This window comes from Hyperolius riggenbachi, chromosome 1, assembly GCF_040937935.1.
Source record: "Hyperolius riggenbachi isolate aHypRig1 chromosome 1, aHypRig1.pri, whole genome shotgun sequence".
Taxonomy (NCBI): domain Eukaryota; kingdom Metazoa; phylum Chordata; class Amphibia; order Anura; family Hyperoliidae; genus Hyperolius; species Hyperolius riggenbachi.
In genome coordinates, this window is record NC_090646.1 from 609,578,134 (window position 1) to 609,593,622 (window position 15,489).

General features: G+C 43.6%; 1 protein-coding gene across 2 annotated transcripts in view; it reads left to right on the forward strand.

Annotated features, from left to right (window-relative positions):
* MAST4 (microtubule associated serine/threonine kinase family member 4) overlaps positions 1–15,489 on the forward strand; it is a 690,505-nt gene that overhangs the window by 368,359 nt on the left and 306,657 nt on the right. For both annotated transcript variants that reach the window (XM_068249995.1, XM_068250005.1), the window contains exon 4: positions 2,932–2,963. In XM_068249995.1, the coding sequence (XP_068106096.1) occupies positions 2,932–2,963 (32 nt within the window). The remainder of the gene's footprint in view (positions 1–2,931; positions 2,964–15,489) is intronic.

Genomic DNA, 15,489 nt, shown 5'->3' on the forward strand with positions numbered 1-15,489 from the left:
TAGGCCATAAATATCCGGCATTGTTTGTTATTTAACCAACTGGAGCTTAATGTTACAGTGGAGAATTTATGTAGCGTTTATGGCCATCTAGGGTTTTGGGTTATTTACGACCGGCTAGTTTGTTTACACGGATGGAGGTATTATTGTTGTCTGCTTGATGGTGGGAAGTTGGAAAATGATGCCAAGCTGGGCAATCTGTCGGGTGGAGGAATAGTATTTAATGTGTCTGGCTTTGACTGGTTCACTAAAGCTCTACAGCTTTAGCCTTAGGACGAGTTTGGATCACAATTTACAAAGTGTTAAATGTAAATTCAATGTAAAAGTAAAAATGTAGATGAAGACAAGTTTAGAATTACATTTTTTTTTTTTCATTCCTAGACCAACTTTCTTGTTGCTCCATATCCATGTGAAACAGCGCCTCTCCTATTCCATGTGCAGCCCCCGTTCCTGTGTAACAGCCTCCCTTTTCCATTTGCATTATTTTTCCTGTGTATTTAGCTACCCATTTTTAATATCCAGCCCACCCTTTGGGCAGCTGCCACCCAAGGCCCAGCCCTTTATAGCCTTTCCAGAACTCTGGTCCTGGGTATAAAAGCCCTTCTGCAGTAGACTATTAGTTATCCAGAACTCCGTTAACCAGGACTCTCGAGCAACCAGAAAAAAAATTCCAGCCCTGCAGGATGCATAAAACTATATTTATAATTACACTAGCTGACGTTTCAAAACTGGCTCTAGGTCTGTCTCAGTGCATGCACACGTCCCATGCACACGCCAGCCCGCCCCTTGGCCCTGTCCTCCCCTGTAAGTCGCGCATCACTCCCCCTCCGTGTCTCTGCGTCCCTGCACATGCGCCGTTGCGCAGAGCGCGGACCCACACACACAACCCCTGGGTTGCAGAGACACTTTTTTTTTATTTAAATAGAGGATTATACAGTAATAAAGCTTTGGTTCATGAGGTTAACTTTGCCTTTATTTGTCTTAGTGTACCGGTAAGGGAAGAAAGGCCCATGTTTGATACTTACCTTGGAAGCCTCTACTTCCCCTACTCTTTACCAATCCAGCCTCTCTTTTCCAATTGAACCCTCTGAACTTTTTCGACAAGAGCTTGTCTAATAGACGAGAGAAGACAATACACAGAGTATTTATAGTGCACTATTTTCCTGACGGACTCAAAAGTAGTAGAGCACTCAGTAGGTAGCTGTGTTAGGGAGTTTTGCCCAAAGTCTCCTTAGTGAGGTGCTGGCTTATTGAACAGGAAGAGCCGAGATTCAAACCCTGGTCTCCTGTGTCAGAGGTGGAGCCCTTAACCAGTACAATATCCAGCCACTTGCATGGTCGCTCTCCCGTCCATGTACAAGTGCCAGGCACAAGACCTTTTTGTCCACTTGCCTCATGCGCCCAAAATGGGTAGCTAAATACACAGGAAAAAACCTGCAAATGGAAAAGGGAGGCTGTTACACAGGAATGGGGGCTGCACATGGAATGGGGAGAGGAGCTGTTGCACATGGATAGGGAGCAACAAGAAAGTTGGTCTAGGAATGAAAAAAAATGTAATTCTTGTCTTCATCTACAGCTTTTTACTTCATGCACAAGCAGTTGAATGCTAATGCACAGGCTCCTAAAAGGACTTGGAATCCCATCATGTTGTTTTGCATTTAAAAGCTAAACCTATCTTTAATGTTATAAATGAGTTGTTGAATGAGACAGCTCATATTTCGAACTATTGATTTTTTGTTGTTGTATCTGTTCTGCACTCACAAGTGTTTCTCTGCCATGCAAGAGTTTAAAGTAAACCTAGAGTGAAAAAAGTGTCCCTGGGGGGTACTTACCTTGGCAGGGAAAAGCCTCTGGATCCTAATGAAGCTCCCCCATCCTCTTCAGCCTCGGGGATCCACAATCTTGTCAGCAGTGCGCGCGGGTATAGTAGCGGCTGCAATGCTCAGCAATATTTACAATCTGCTCTCTTGCGCAGGCGTAGTACCAGCTTTTCCTCGGGCTCTGGCGGAAATAGCTGAGCCCATTGGATCTGCTCTACTGCACAGGCGCAAGTCCAGAGGAGCCCGAGGGGAAGCTGGTACTGCGCCTGCGCAGGATTGTAAATATTTCTATGTGCTGTTCGGGGGTTGCCAGCATTGGATCCCTGAGGCTGAAGTGGATGGGGGAAGCCTCATTAGAACCCAGAGGCTTTCCCCTCCCGAGGTAAGTACCCTCTAGGGGCTGCTTTATTCCTTACAGGTGTTGTTTAAAGGGAACCTTAACTTTCTGTAAAATGGAAGTTTATATACTTTTGCACCAATAAGTGCAAATAGGACATTTAACAGATAGTCGCCATAGCGACGACAGAAGCTGTTCGGGGAAGTTGCGGTTCTTGCGGGATCGCGGCTAGGTAAATATAGCTAGAGGCGATCGGGGGGGGGGGGGGGGGGGGAGGGATCAGAGTGGTGCCGGGAGACTTCTGGCACATGTGTAGCTAGCCTAGTACTAGCTGCACTATATAAAACACGTTTGTAACAACATTTTCCCTCCCGCGGACGCATGGCCACAAAAATTGAACGCCAGGGAGGTTAATAAACATGAATTCTGCTGAAATGAATCGGGCTGAAATTATGTTTGCCGTAATACATTGCAATACTGTATATACATCCAAACTGAAAACATGGAGTCTTCCTTCAGAAAATCGGAATTTCCTTTTAATAGCAAATTAGATGCAAATTGTTGCTTTACAAATACACCTCCTAATCTCCATCTTATTTAGTTGCTTATTTCCATAACATAATAACATGGGTTTTTGTCTTGCTAAATCATTTGGGTTTTTACGATCACACCAGTGAACTGTAGCCATGCGATCCGTCCATTTGCTTAGCTTTGTGGCTGCTTGCAGATTGTGTTGTTTTTTTTTCTCTAACAGAGTTCTACTTTGTTCTCTTTCAGAAGGAACTGAGCCTACCAAGACGTGGAAGCTTGTGAGTAAATGTGCTGTTTGTTGTAACGTCTCTAGTGAAGACTGACATTGGATTCATATTGATGTTTTATTCATGGTGTGGATATTGGCAGGCGGGCTACAAAACACATACTGTATGCAAAGTTCAATATTGCCTCTCTTGGTGATTAGCGTTTGCTGCGCACGTCTTTATGTGGGTGAAGATCTACATACAGCACAGCTCCCGGCCACATGCATTGTATAGGCACTGCTTGTTAAAGGGGAACTTCAGCCTAAACAAACATACTGTCATTAAGTTACATTAGTTATGTTAATTAGAATAGATAGGTAATATAATCTCTTACCCACCCTGTTTTAAAAGTACAGGCAAATGTTTGTGATTCATGGGGGCTGCCATCTTTGTCATGGGGGCAGCCATCTTTTTGGTTGAAAGGAGGTGACAGGGAGCATGAGACACAGTTCCAACTGTCCTGTGTCCTGATAACCCCTCCCAGCTGCACGCACTAGGCTTCAGATGTCAAATTCAAAATGTAGAAAAAAAAAAAAAAATGCACCAAAACAGCAGAATGAGAACAACAACATCAGAAATCCCATCATGCTTTGCACAGCATAAGGGGAAAACTGCCCGGGCAGTTTTCTTCTGTGCAGCTAAAAATGAGGCTTGTATAAGAGAAACAAAGTTCTAATGCTGTGAAACTGTTAAAGAAACACCAGGCCTTTTCAGTGCTGCTGAGTCGATTTTTAGTCTGGAGGTTCACTTTAAGGTTGATAACGCTGGATTGTGATTTCACACAGTGACTTGTTTTAGATTTCTTTTAAGCTGTTTGTTAAAGGTCATTTCCAAGTAGGTCTGGGAGCTGACCGTGGTGCTGTAAGTGTAGCTTGTGAATGTCATCTCTGTTCAGGATTTATACTTAAAGTTGCCCCAGGACTACTATTTTTTGACACCCCCCCCCCCCCCTTCATTTTTAAATAAATGTTTTTTTCCACTTCCGTCATTGTTATAAACCAAAACCAGACTTTGCTGTGGTGTTTATGAGCATTAGTCCTGCATTGGTGATGGCTGACATTGGTTAAAGGGCAACTGTGGCGAGAGGGATATGGAGGCTGCCATATTTATTTCCTTTTAAGCAATACCAGTTGCCTGGCTGTCCGGCTGATCCTCTGCCTCTAATACTTTTAGCCATAGACCCAGAACAAGCATGCAGCAGATCAGGGGTCTCTGACAAGATTAGCTGCATGCATTGTTTCTGGTGTCATTCAGACACTACTACAGCCAAATAGATCAGCAGGCCAGCCTGGCAATTGGTATTGCTTAAAATGAAATAAATATGGCAGCCTCCATATTCTTCTCACTTCAGTTGTCCTTTTAAAGGACAACTATAGTGAGAGGGATATGGAGGCTGCCATATTTATTTCATTTTAAAGAGACTCTGTAACAAAAAAAAAGTTCCTCCGAGCCGATACTCGCCTCGGGTGGGGGAATCCTCTGGATCCCATCGAGGCATCCCCCATCCTCCTGTGTCCCACACCGGTCTCGCTGCTGCCCATGGAACGCAAAGCCGAAAATTTGCTGTGCAATATTTACCTTTTCTGGCTCCAGCGGAGGCGCTGTTGTGGCTCGCCGTTCGAAAACGGGCGAAAATGGCCGATCTCTGTCTGGTCCGCTCTACTATGTAGACGCAGGAGACTTCCGCCTGCACAGTAGAGCAGACCGACAGAGCCGGAAAGGTAAATATTTACATCCCCGCCGTTCGGGAGCTTTATCGCTGCCGCCGTGGGACACAGGAGGACAGGGAAGCCTTGATAGGATTCGGAGGCTTCCCCCACCCAAGGTGAGCATCCCCCAGGGGAACATTGTTTAGTTACAGCAATACCATTTACCTGGCTATCCTGCTGATCCTTTGAGTCTAATACTTTTAGCCATAGACCCTGAACAAGCATGCAGCAGATCAGGTGCTTTTGACATTGTCAGATCTGATAAGATTAGCAGGATGTTTCTGGTGTCATTCAGACACTACTGCCGCCAAATAGATTAATAGGGCTACCAGGCAACTGGTATTGCTTAAAAGGAAATAAAATTGGCAGCCACCATATACCTCTCACTACAGTTGTCCTTTAACCACTCTGCGACCGCCTAACACAGGATGGCGGCCGCAGAGCGGCTCTCTTGTTCCTCCATCACGCCATATGGCATAATATCGCAAGTTTAGACGGGAGCTCGCATGAGTGTGAGCTCCCGTCATTGTAAACAGACGGCCACGGTGATCCACCTGCTAGCGTCTGATTAGCGCTGGCAGGCTGGGTTGTTTGTTTATTAATACAAATACATATATATAGCACTGACATCTAACGCAGCACTGCACAGAGTACTACCTTGTCACTTAGCTGTCCCTCAGATGGGCTCACAATCTAATGCCGGCTATTGCCATATGTCTATGGATATGTAGTGTAATGTATGTAACGTAGTGTAGGGCCAATTTAGGGGAGGGGAGGTAGGGGTGGATGAAATAATTGCAAAAAAAATTTTTTTTTTAATAAAAAAAACCCCCTGAGAATTGCAACAGCAATCAAATACTACCAAAAGAAAGCTTTATTTTTTTAGAAGAAAAGGGGGTAAAATAGCTTGCTTTTTCTGTCACAATTTAGACTTTTTGTGGGTGATATTTTTTCAGTAATTACTTTATTTTCTATGCATTTTAAAGGGAAAAATTAAAAAATACACTATTTCTCAAACTCCGTCCCCTATAGTTTAAAATAAACAATGCTACTACAGATAAGACTCACACATTGTCCCAGCTATCACAGCATTTAAATTATGTTCCTAGTATAATGGATGGTGATATGGTGGAAATGGATGGTGTTTTTTTGACTGTACTCCATCAATTATTACAGGCTCTTATTCCCTAAAATAAGTCATATACCCTCATGACATACATATTAAAAAAGGCCCTAAGGTAACCATTTGTGTATTCTTCACGTAAACACGTGTTTAAATGTGTTGTCCAGAAATGCATGGTAGACATGTTGGGAAAACTTTGATACAGAAACAAGCTCACAGCTGGAATAGCTGTAAAGTGCCCGTTCTTTTATAAAAAGCTCCAGCTCTGTTATTTAGAAGTGGTTTGGTTAGCCGTACAGCCATCCAATCACTTCTGAGAGTTGTAATTGATGCTGTATTGGGCTTTTTAATTATATATTTGAAAAATGCACACAAATAAAAGCCCCGGAGAGGAAATGGATAATACAGTAATAATGAGAAAAGCCTTCATCCACCTTTGGTAGACCTGCCTCTATAGACAACATCCTCTGTAACCTGTGCAGAAAGTTCACCCTGATGAGTTTATTCTCCCTGAATATCAAATAGAATTATTCATTAGGTGCAACACAGAGCAATGGCAGAGCCCTAAAGTGCAGCATTCAGGATCAATGACTTCAGCTTGCAATAATCAAACCACGGAAGGATAAATATTGATTGCAGTTGGCTTGATATGATATGCACTTTGCTGCTTGCTTTATCAGCCCAGAAATTGTAATAATGGCTTGTGTGAACTAAGGGCTGCCGCCTCTGTCTCATTAGAAAGAATTGGCATCATAGCTGGGTTAAGCTAGTTATACACCACTAGATTACTAGTAGGGAAGCCGGCAATTTGGGCACACAGCACGCCTGGATACTTCGGCACTTGCAGAGATGATGTAAATTGTGGCTATGGTGGTGCAAACTAGACCATTTGGGCACCGGAGTTCAGCTATTACATAGCTGAAATCTGGCTATCATAAGAGGGGAGGAAGTGTTGGCGCGCAGAGTTAGGGCCCTTTTCCACTAGCAATCACAAACGCCAGCGATTGCGATTTTTCTTGAATTCTGTTATGCGATTTGCGATTTTCATTTGCATTGCATTATCATTGTAAAAATCGCTCCAGAAAGTGATTGCGATTTGCAATTTCCAAATCTAATCACTGTAGTGGAAAATACTTCTCGTGATTTCTATGATAAAGTAACAACCCTATCGATTTTAAAATCACTAGCGATTTGCAATTCAGCAATCGCGCTAGTGGAAAAGGGCCCTTAGGGTACAATGGGGTTGATTCACTAACCAGTGTAACGAGCGCTGCTTCAGCAGTACTCGTTAAGACAATTAGTGGCCGCTATAGAGGCTACACTCTCTCCCTGCAGCATAGGGTGCCTTATACTTGGTAACGCTTGTTGCTTCCTTAGCAACGCACGCTCAATGTAATAGCGGGCGCCTCTGTGAAGTATTGCGACCGTGTTACTTCACTAGCACGACCACTACTATGTTAATTAACATCGTAATTAACTATGTAATTAACACAGTAGCGGCCGCACTAGTAAAGTGTCACAGTCACAATACTTCAGAGGCGCCCGCTATTATGAGTGCGCGTTGTTAAGGAAGCAACAAGCGTTACCAAGTATAAGGCGCGCTACACTGTAGGGAGTGAGTATAGCCTCCATAGCGGCCACTAATTGTTTTATAATGAGCGCTGCCTCAGCAGCACTCGTAATACCGGTTAGTGAATCAACCCCCAATGTATAGGAATTCCAGACTCAGGGGAGCAGTAGGGTAATGACCATGGGGGGAAAGGGTATAGCAGTAGGAGAACAGAGGCGCCAGCAGGATAAAAGCGGATAAAAACTTTAAAATTTGCTGGGAGGAAGTGGTGGACTTGCCTCCATAAAGCAGACACGAAAGACTTTCTGAATAGCAGCAATCACATTTATTAAATAGTACCCCAAAAAAGTGCAACGCGTTTTGCAGGCCCAGCCCGCTTCATCAGGCAATAAGCGTGGGGACAAAACTGTAGACAAGAGAGAGTACTTTATGCTATAGTAAATTCTTCAGTTACAAATTTGCTTATCAATATATTGCATATCATAAAACATACCATATGAAAAATTGCTTCGTGGAGATGGCATAAAAGAGCTGGGTGTAAAGTATAACAATAGGGGGTAGAGGCTATGGTGCTCGTGATAGTAATGGGCTATGGGCTGTTTTTTACACAGATTTACAATGAGTGGTATTGGTAATGGAAAAGGGTATATGTCAGCAAGAGTAATGGGTAATAGAGCATTGAGGAGAGAACAGGGGGCCAGAAATACAGGGTAAAGTGTGCAAATAAAATAACATAAAGAACATACCAGAATTTCGGCAATAGCAGGTGTAGCGCCTCAGTGAAGTGGTGAGGACGCTCAACTCCTTATATATACAGGTTCTTGCTAAAAGGGCCAATTACATGTGTGAGAGGTGTTATGGGGGTGTTTAGGGCGAGTGTGTGAGTAGTCAATGGGTTTTCACCACCTGTGTTCAGTGTATTGGGTAGTTGGGCGGCGGATACAGGTATCATGGTGACCAAATGTGCAGCTGACAAGCATACTGGTTAAGGGCACTGCTTTTGACATGGGAGACCAGGGTTCAAATCCCGGCCAGGGCCAGTACCTACTCAGTGGTGTTTGGATGCTGTAAATGGGCAAAAGAATAAATTAAGTAAAAAAGAATATGCAAAGGTCTTTTTCAAGATTTAAATAAATATAATGATGATCTAATGATAAATATAATTAGCATATTTGACAGAGGGATTGATGTGTAAAAGTAATTAGCTGCCATCTAGTGGACCAAAAAGTTATGACCCGGTCCTAAGACATAAGCATAAATAGACATGTAAAAGCGGGATCAGTGAATAATGGCGCACAGTGCCTATGCATAGAAATGGCGCCGCATTAAAAAGATACGCTTATCGCTATTTATCGTTAGTACTGCATAATAATGGCGCACAGGGAAAAAAAGAAGAAAAACCGCACACAGTAACGTTATTTATCAATAGTGGCACACACTAACGTTATTTATCAATAGTGGCACACACTAACGTTATTTATCAATAGTGGCACACACTAACGTTATTTACCAATAGTGGCACACACTAACGTTATTTATCAATAGTGGCACACACTAACGTTATTTATCAATAGTGGCACACACTAACGTTATTTATCAATAGCGCCCTACATAAGCCGAACTGCAGAAGTTATTTAACTGCAAAACAATGAATTGATTTAATGTAACACTGTCAAGGTTAGGGTTAGGCACCACCAGGGGGGTGGTTAGGGTTAGGCACCACCAGGGGGGTGGTTAGGGTTAGGCACCACCAGGAGGGTGGTTAGGGTAGGCACCACTGGGGGTGGGTCTTAGGGTTAGGCACCACCAGGGGGGTGGTTAAGGTTAGGCACCACCAGGGGGGTGGTTAGGGTTAGGCACCACCAGGGGGGTGGTTAGGGTTAGGCACCACCGGGGGGTTTAGGGGTTAGGGATAGGTACAGAGAGGGTTTTGTGTGCTAACGCTAAATAACAATAAAGCAGGCCATACACTGGCTCGATTCACGGCCGTTTCGACAGCAGATCCGATCCTGGGATCGGATCTGCTGCCAATCGCTTGCGCTAAACGCACCCGCCGATCCGATTCCCTCCCGAAATCGGATCGGACCGTCGATCGCGCCGTGCGGGAAATTACCCTCGATCGCCCGGCGGTAGGAGCGCGTCGCTTGCGGCGTACGATTCGGGCCCGATCCGAGCATGTATACATTACCTGAAGCTGGCTCCGGGGTCCTCTTCTCCTCGCTGCACCGCATTTCCGCATGTCCCAGTGTACGCTTATACTTCCTGTGTCACTCCGGTGACCAGGAAGTTGAAATAGAGGGCGCTCTATTTGAACTTCCTGGTCACGGAGTAACACAGGAAGCGCCGGGATGGAGCAAGAACAGCGGTGCGGTGCAGTGCGGAGAAGACGCCCGGGAGCCAGCCTCAGGTAATGTATACGGGGGGGGGGGGACAGGCGGCAGGAACAGCTGAACAGATTGTGATCGGTTTCAGGCTGAAATCGATTCACAATCTGTTTGCAGTAAAGGCAGCCATACGATCCCTATCTGATCAGATTCGATCAGATAGGGATCTGTCAGCTGGTCGATCTAATGGCACATCGACCAGTGTATGGCCACCTTAAGGCTTTAATGCTAAATAACAATAAGGCTTTAACGCTAAATAACAATAAGGCTTTAACGTTAAATAGCGATAAGCGGCAAACAGATTAGCGGCAACACTGTGCGCCATTATTCACAGGCGCCATTTTCAGATGGATGCTGTAAAAGCAACATAAAAAATAGACATATTTTTATATATATGTTTTTATATATATATTTTTTTTTTAATAAAAAGAACAAGGTCATACCAATAATAAACAAATATGGATCAACTTAATAGTCCTAGACAATTGTAGCAACGGGAAAAAAGGACATAACAGTCAAACCAAATTACACTTTTTGACATAAAAATATGTAAAATAATGATCAAGCCAGAGGTGTAGTTGTAAAAATGGACGATGTTACACTAAAACTTATCGGGACACATAAAATAAAATAAAATTAAAAAAGTCATGAAAGGGACAAAAAAAAGGGTAAAAGAAAGCGGCCAAGATAAAAGAAAAACGGTATAGGAAGTATTTTAGTAAATTTTTTCCAGAACTTCATTCAGACCCTCAAGGGGCCCCCACTTAAGTTTGCGCCAGTGCCCTTTAAACCAGCCCTGATGAATACGCCCCAGGAAGACCACAGTCTGCTGAATACAACTGCAGAGAGGAACAAAGGGAGCTGTGCACACCCGCGTAGCATGGTACATCTGGGGGGCGATATTGGCAATTACTTAAAGGAACAGTATCCATTAACATGTTTTTTCAATTGAGATAGGAAATGTTTGGGGAGTGCTGCCAAGTACTGGTGTTCACATTTGAATTCTTATCTCTTTGTTTACTGTTATCAAATGCCTTTCACACTTCAGTGACGCCAAAATCTGATGGACTAAAATTGAGAAGCATTTTTTCTTGTACTAAGAACAATATTAATACCGATCTGCAACAACAAAGATGAGAATAAAATCTGAACACTACATAAGTAATGTACATTTCCCGACACCCTTATCCCAAGATTCCTTCTTGAATTCTTTAACATTTGTATTGTAACATTGTTTTTAACCACTTCAGGATTCTGCGTACGCATAAGTACGCCCCTGAATCCTGAAGTGGTTTCTATGGAAACGGCCGCTCGTATGAGCAGCCGTTCCATGTCAGTTCACGGAGGGTGTCTCCGTGAACACCCTGCGAGCCTCCGATCGCGGCTCGCAGGGTAAATGTAAACACGCGGGGAAGATCTTCCCCGCTGTTTACATACATACGGCGCTGCTGCCTCTGATTGGCCGGGGATCGCCGGCATCTGATATGCTGAAGCCTCCTCACAGGAGGAGGGAGGGAAGGGGAAGGAGGCCAGAAAGCGCTACGGAGGGGGGCTTTGAAGAGCCCCGCAAGCGCAAACAGCCGGCGGCGATCAGACCCCCCCAGCAGGACATCCCCCTAGTGGGGGAAAAAGGGGGGGGAAGTCTGATCGCCCTGGCTGCTATCTGATCTGTGCTGCGGGCTGAAGAGCCCCCGCAGCACAGATCAGCAAAACCACCCGAAACCCGGAAGTGGTTAAAGGGGAACTTCAGCCTAAACAAACATACTGTCATTAAGTTACATTAGTTCTGTTAATTAGAATAGATAGGTAATATAATCTCTTACCCACCCTGTTTTAAAAGAACAGGTAAATGTTTGTGATTCATGGGGGCTGCCATCTTTGTCATGGGGGCAGCCATCTTTTTGGTTGAAAGGAGTTGACAAGGAGCAGGAGACACAGTTCCAACTATCCTGTGTCCTGATTACCCCTCCCAGCTGCACATGCTAGGCTTCAAATGTCAAATTCAAAATGTAAAAAAAAAAAAAATTGCACCAAAACAGCAGAACGAGAACAACAAAATCAGAAATCCCATCATGCTTTGCACAGCATCAGGGGAAAAAAGCCCGGGCAGTTTTCTTCTGTGCAGCTAAAAATGAAGCTTGTATAAGAGAAACAAAGTTCTGTTGCTGTGAAACTGTTAAAGAAACACAAAGTCTTTTCAGTGCTGCTGAGTCAATTTTTAGTCCGGAGGTTCACTTTAATAGTACTTTAAAAAAAAAATGTGAAAAGCAGAAACCCTTGTTAGTGTAGTTTACTGTAGTTAGGAGGCATGGAAGATGAGACTGGTTACACTTGTTTTTCGAAGGGGGTAGGAGGCGCCCGTATAGTATATTCGGGGTTCCCTTTATACAAAGAGACTCCGCTTGGTGAATGGTTAAGAGGGTTTATTTAGCACAATAGACAACGCGTTTCGCGGTCCAAGCCGCTTCCTCAGGTCGATTACAGGTGCTTTTAAAACAAATAAATGAAATCAATAAAAACAATAAAACATAGTAAAACAAATTTACACTAAACAAAAACACTAGAAAAAACACTAGAAAAAGGCGCTCAGAGTATAAAACATAGATACTGACATGTGGTTATAGATATTCCTGCGGTAGTAAAATTGGTCATAACAACAATCTATTGGAATCCATGGCAACCAGTATTCGATCATAGTGGTATACAATTAAAGGAGAACAAATAATAACAACGAAACAGAAGTTCAACTGAAACGCTATCCATTGGTGTAATGGGTGGTAGTAGAAAGGGGGGGTGTATATGTATATGTATAAAGAGTATATAACAAAATCCGGATGGACTAAGGGGAGGGGGGCGGGGTTTGGGGAGTAGTCATGTGCTCACAGATAATATAGGGAAAACTATTCCCATAGTGGCTGAGTAGATGGTAACGGCTCTGAGCAGATACAGTCAGGGTGGGTGGCTATAAAGTGTGTGGGGGCACCCTAGTGTTGGATCCTGGTGGGATGTGCAGGGAACCCCAGTAAAATGTTAGATAGGCCGGAGGGGTCACTTAGGGACCGATTTTTATGTCCTCTTAAAGAGGTCCTAGTAAGCAGCGGGATCGCCCATAACTGATATTAAGTATCCTCTTCAGATGAGGATCTGTAGTGTAATATATATAAGCCGTACAATCTGGGTGGGGACCCCATATAGATGTATAAAGGCATCTTACCTTATGAGAGAGCCCGGATAGCCTGAGCGCCAAACCGGAGGCTCTGTAGGTGAGGGTTTAAATGTGTATCCGTTCCGGGGGTGGAGCAGAACAGGCGGGGGGCGTGTGTGGTAGGAAGCCAATCAGGTCTGGACGGGGGCGTGGTTATGGACCAGGCCTCGCGTCCATGGGTATAGGGGACGTGGCGCAGTGCCTGGTCCATAACCACGCCCCCGTCCAGACCTCCGGTTTGGCGCTCAGGCTATCCGGGCTCTCTCATAAGGTAAGATGCCTTTATACATCTATATGGGGTCCCCACCCAGATTGTACGGCTTATATATATTACACTACAGATCCTCATCTGAAGAGGATACTTAATATCAGTTATGGGCGATCCCGCTGCTTACTAGGACCTCTTTAAGAGGACATAAAAATCGGTCCCTAAGTGACCCCTCCGGCCTATCTAACATTTTACTGGGGTTCCCTGCACATCCCACCAGGATCCAACACTAGGGTGCCCCCACACACTTTATAGCCACCCACCCTGACTGTATCTGCTCAGAGCCGTTACCATCTACTCAGCCACTATGGGAATAGTTTTCCCTATATTATCTGTGAGCACATGACTACTCCCCAAACCCCGCCCCCCTCCCCTTAGTCCATCCGGATTTTGTTATATACTCTTTATACATATACATATACACCCCCCCTTTCTACTACCACCCATTACACCAATGGATAGCGTTTCAGTTGAACTTCTGTTTCGTTGTTATTATTTGTTCTCCTTTAATTGTATACCACTATGATCGAATACTGGTTGCCATGGATTCCAATAGATTGTTGTTATGACCAATTTTACTACCGCAGGAATATCTATAACCACATGTCAGTATCTATGTTTTATACTCTGAGCGCCTTTTTCTAGTGTTTTTTCTAGTGTTTTTGTTTAGTGTAAATTTGTTTTACTATGTTTTATTGTTTTTATTGATTTCATTTATTTGTTTTAAAAGCACCTGTAATCGACCTGAGGAAGCGGCTTGGACCGCGAAACGCGTTGTCTATTGTGCTAAATAAACCCTCTTAACCATTCACCAAGCGGAGTCTCTTTGTATAAAGGGAACCCCGAATATACTATACGGGCGCCTCCTACCCCCTTCGAAAAACAATCCTGTATCACCCCATGCGTGGGGTCCTTCACGACTAACAAGGAGTGAAGCCTTTTTTTCAAGGAGCAGCGACCGACTATTACAAAGACCGAGTGGGGACGGGACTTCCCTACACGCCTGTACAAGTGGTTGCCTTCAAGCAACCTACACTTGTGAGTATATTTACTCTTAATTTTTTATTCCTTTATCTGAAGGTAATACACCAAAAGGGCTCCTGGTACCCCTGCGGTTTTTTTTTTTTTTTTTTTTTTTTTTTTCTTTTCTCTTCTCCATAACTGACCAGATGGTTACACTTGTGATTAAACAGTGTACCTGCTAGAGGCTGGTATCCAAAGCGTTTATGTGAGCTATAGGATTATTTAATAATGGGCAGTGAGGAAAGGCACAGCGACTACCCCACAGGGAGAGGCTTTGAGTTTGTCTGTTGCATTTTACCGATTTTTGGCATATATTGCGGTTTTCCTGTATACTGGCGTCCAGCAGTCACCCATAATGCAAATGGCAATGTGTTTTGGCTGTATTGTACTTTTTGGATGTTAATGAGACATTTTACAAGGCAGTCTTAGAATATACCTGGATAGTTCTCATTTACAAAGCCGGATGGTACTTTAAAAGAATTATATTTTTGTAAGATTTAATGTCTCATGAGCTGTCCAATTAAATCAGATTTGTATTCATGTGTTCCTTTTGTGCTGTAAAGTGTGCTACATTACTGTGAAGTTTCTAACAAGTTCTTGTCTTTTAGGATACGCTTTATAGTAACATAACCAATGTCTGCTTATGTCTCGCTTGCAGATAGGCCAGTGATGACTAACCTTGGCACTCTAGATGTGGTGAAACTACAAGTCCCATGAGGCTTTGCAATATTCTGACCGCTCTAAGCATAACTTGGGGAGGCAGAGGCATGATGGGATTTGTAGTTTTGTCACAGCTGGAGTGCCAAGGTTAGCCATCACTGAGATAGGCTCTGGGTGCTTCCAGTGAAATAAAATATAATTTAATTTTAGTGCAAGCCTACTTTAAGCACCCTGCGGGCTATATCAGTACTCAGTTGGATTGCAGAATAATTCTGCATGTCAGCTCCCTGCCCATACATTTCTGTGGGCCTGTTCACAGTACTAAGTTATAACTCGGAAAATGTCATTTTACCCAGTTTAAAATTTTTTTTTTTTTTAAACTGATCTCAAAAACAAGGTCTTTCTTAAAAAAAAAATTCATTTGTTTCCACATAATTTGCCCCATTTGTTTTAGCTGTTGGTTCATGTAGGACTACCTGTATAACATACCTGTTTGGATACTTTTTACATTGACTTTTTAGGGTAGGGCTTATATTTTGAGCATCCTCGGAAATCCTGAACAATCATGCCAGGGCTTATCTACGGGGAAATGGAGG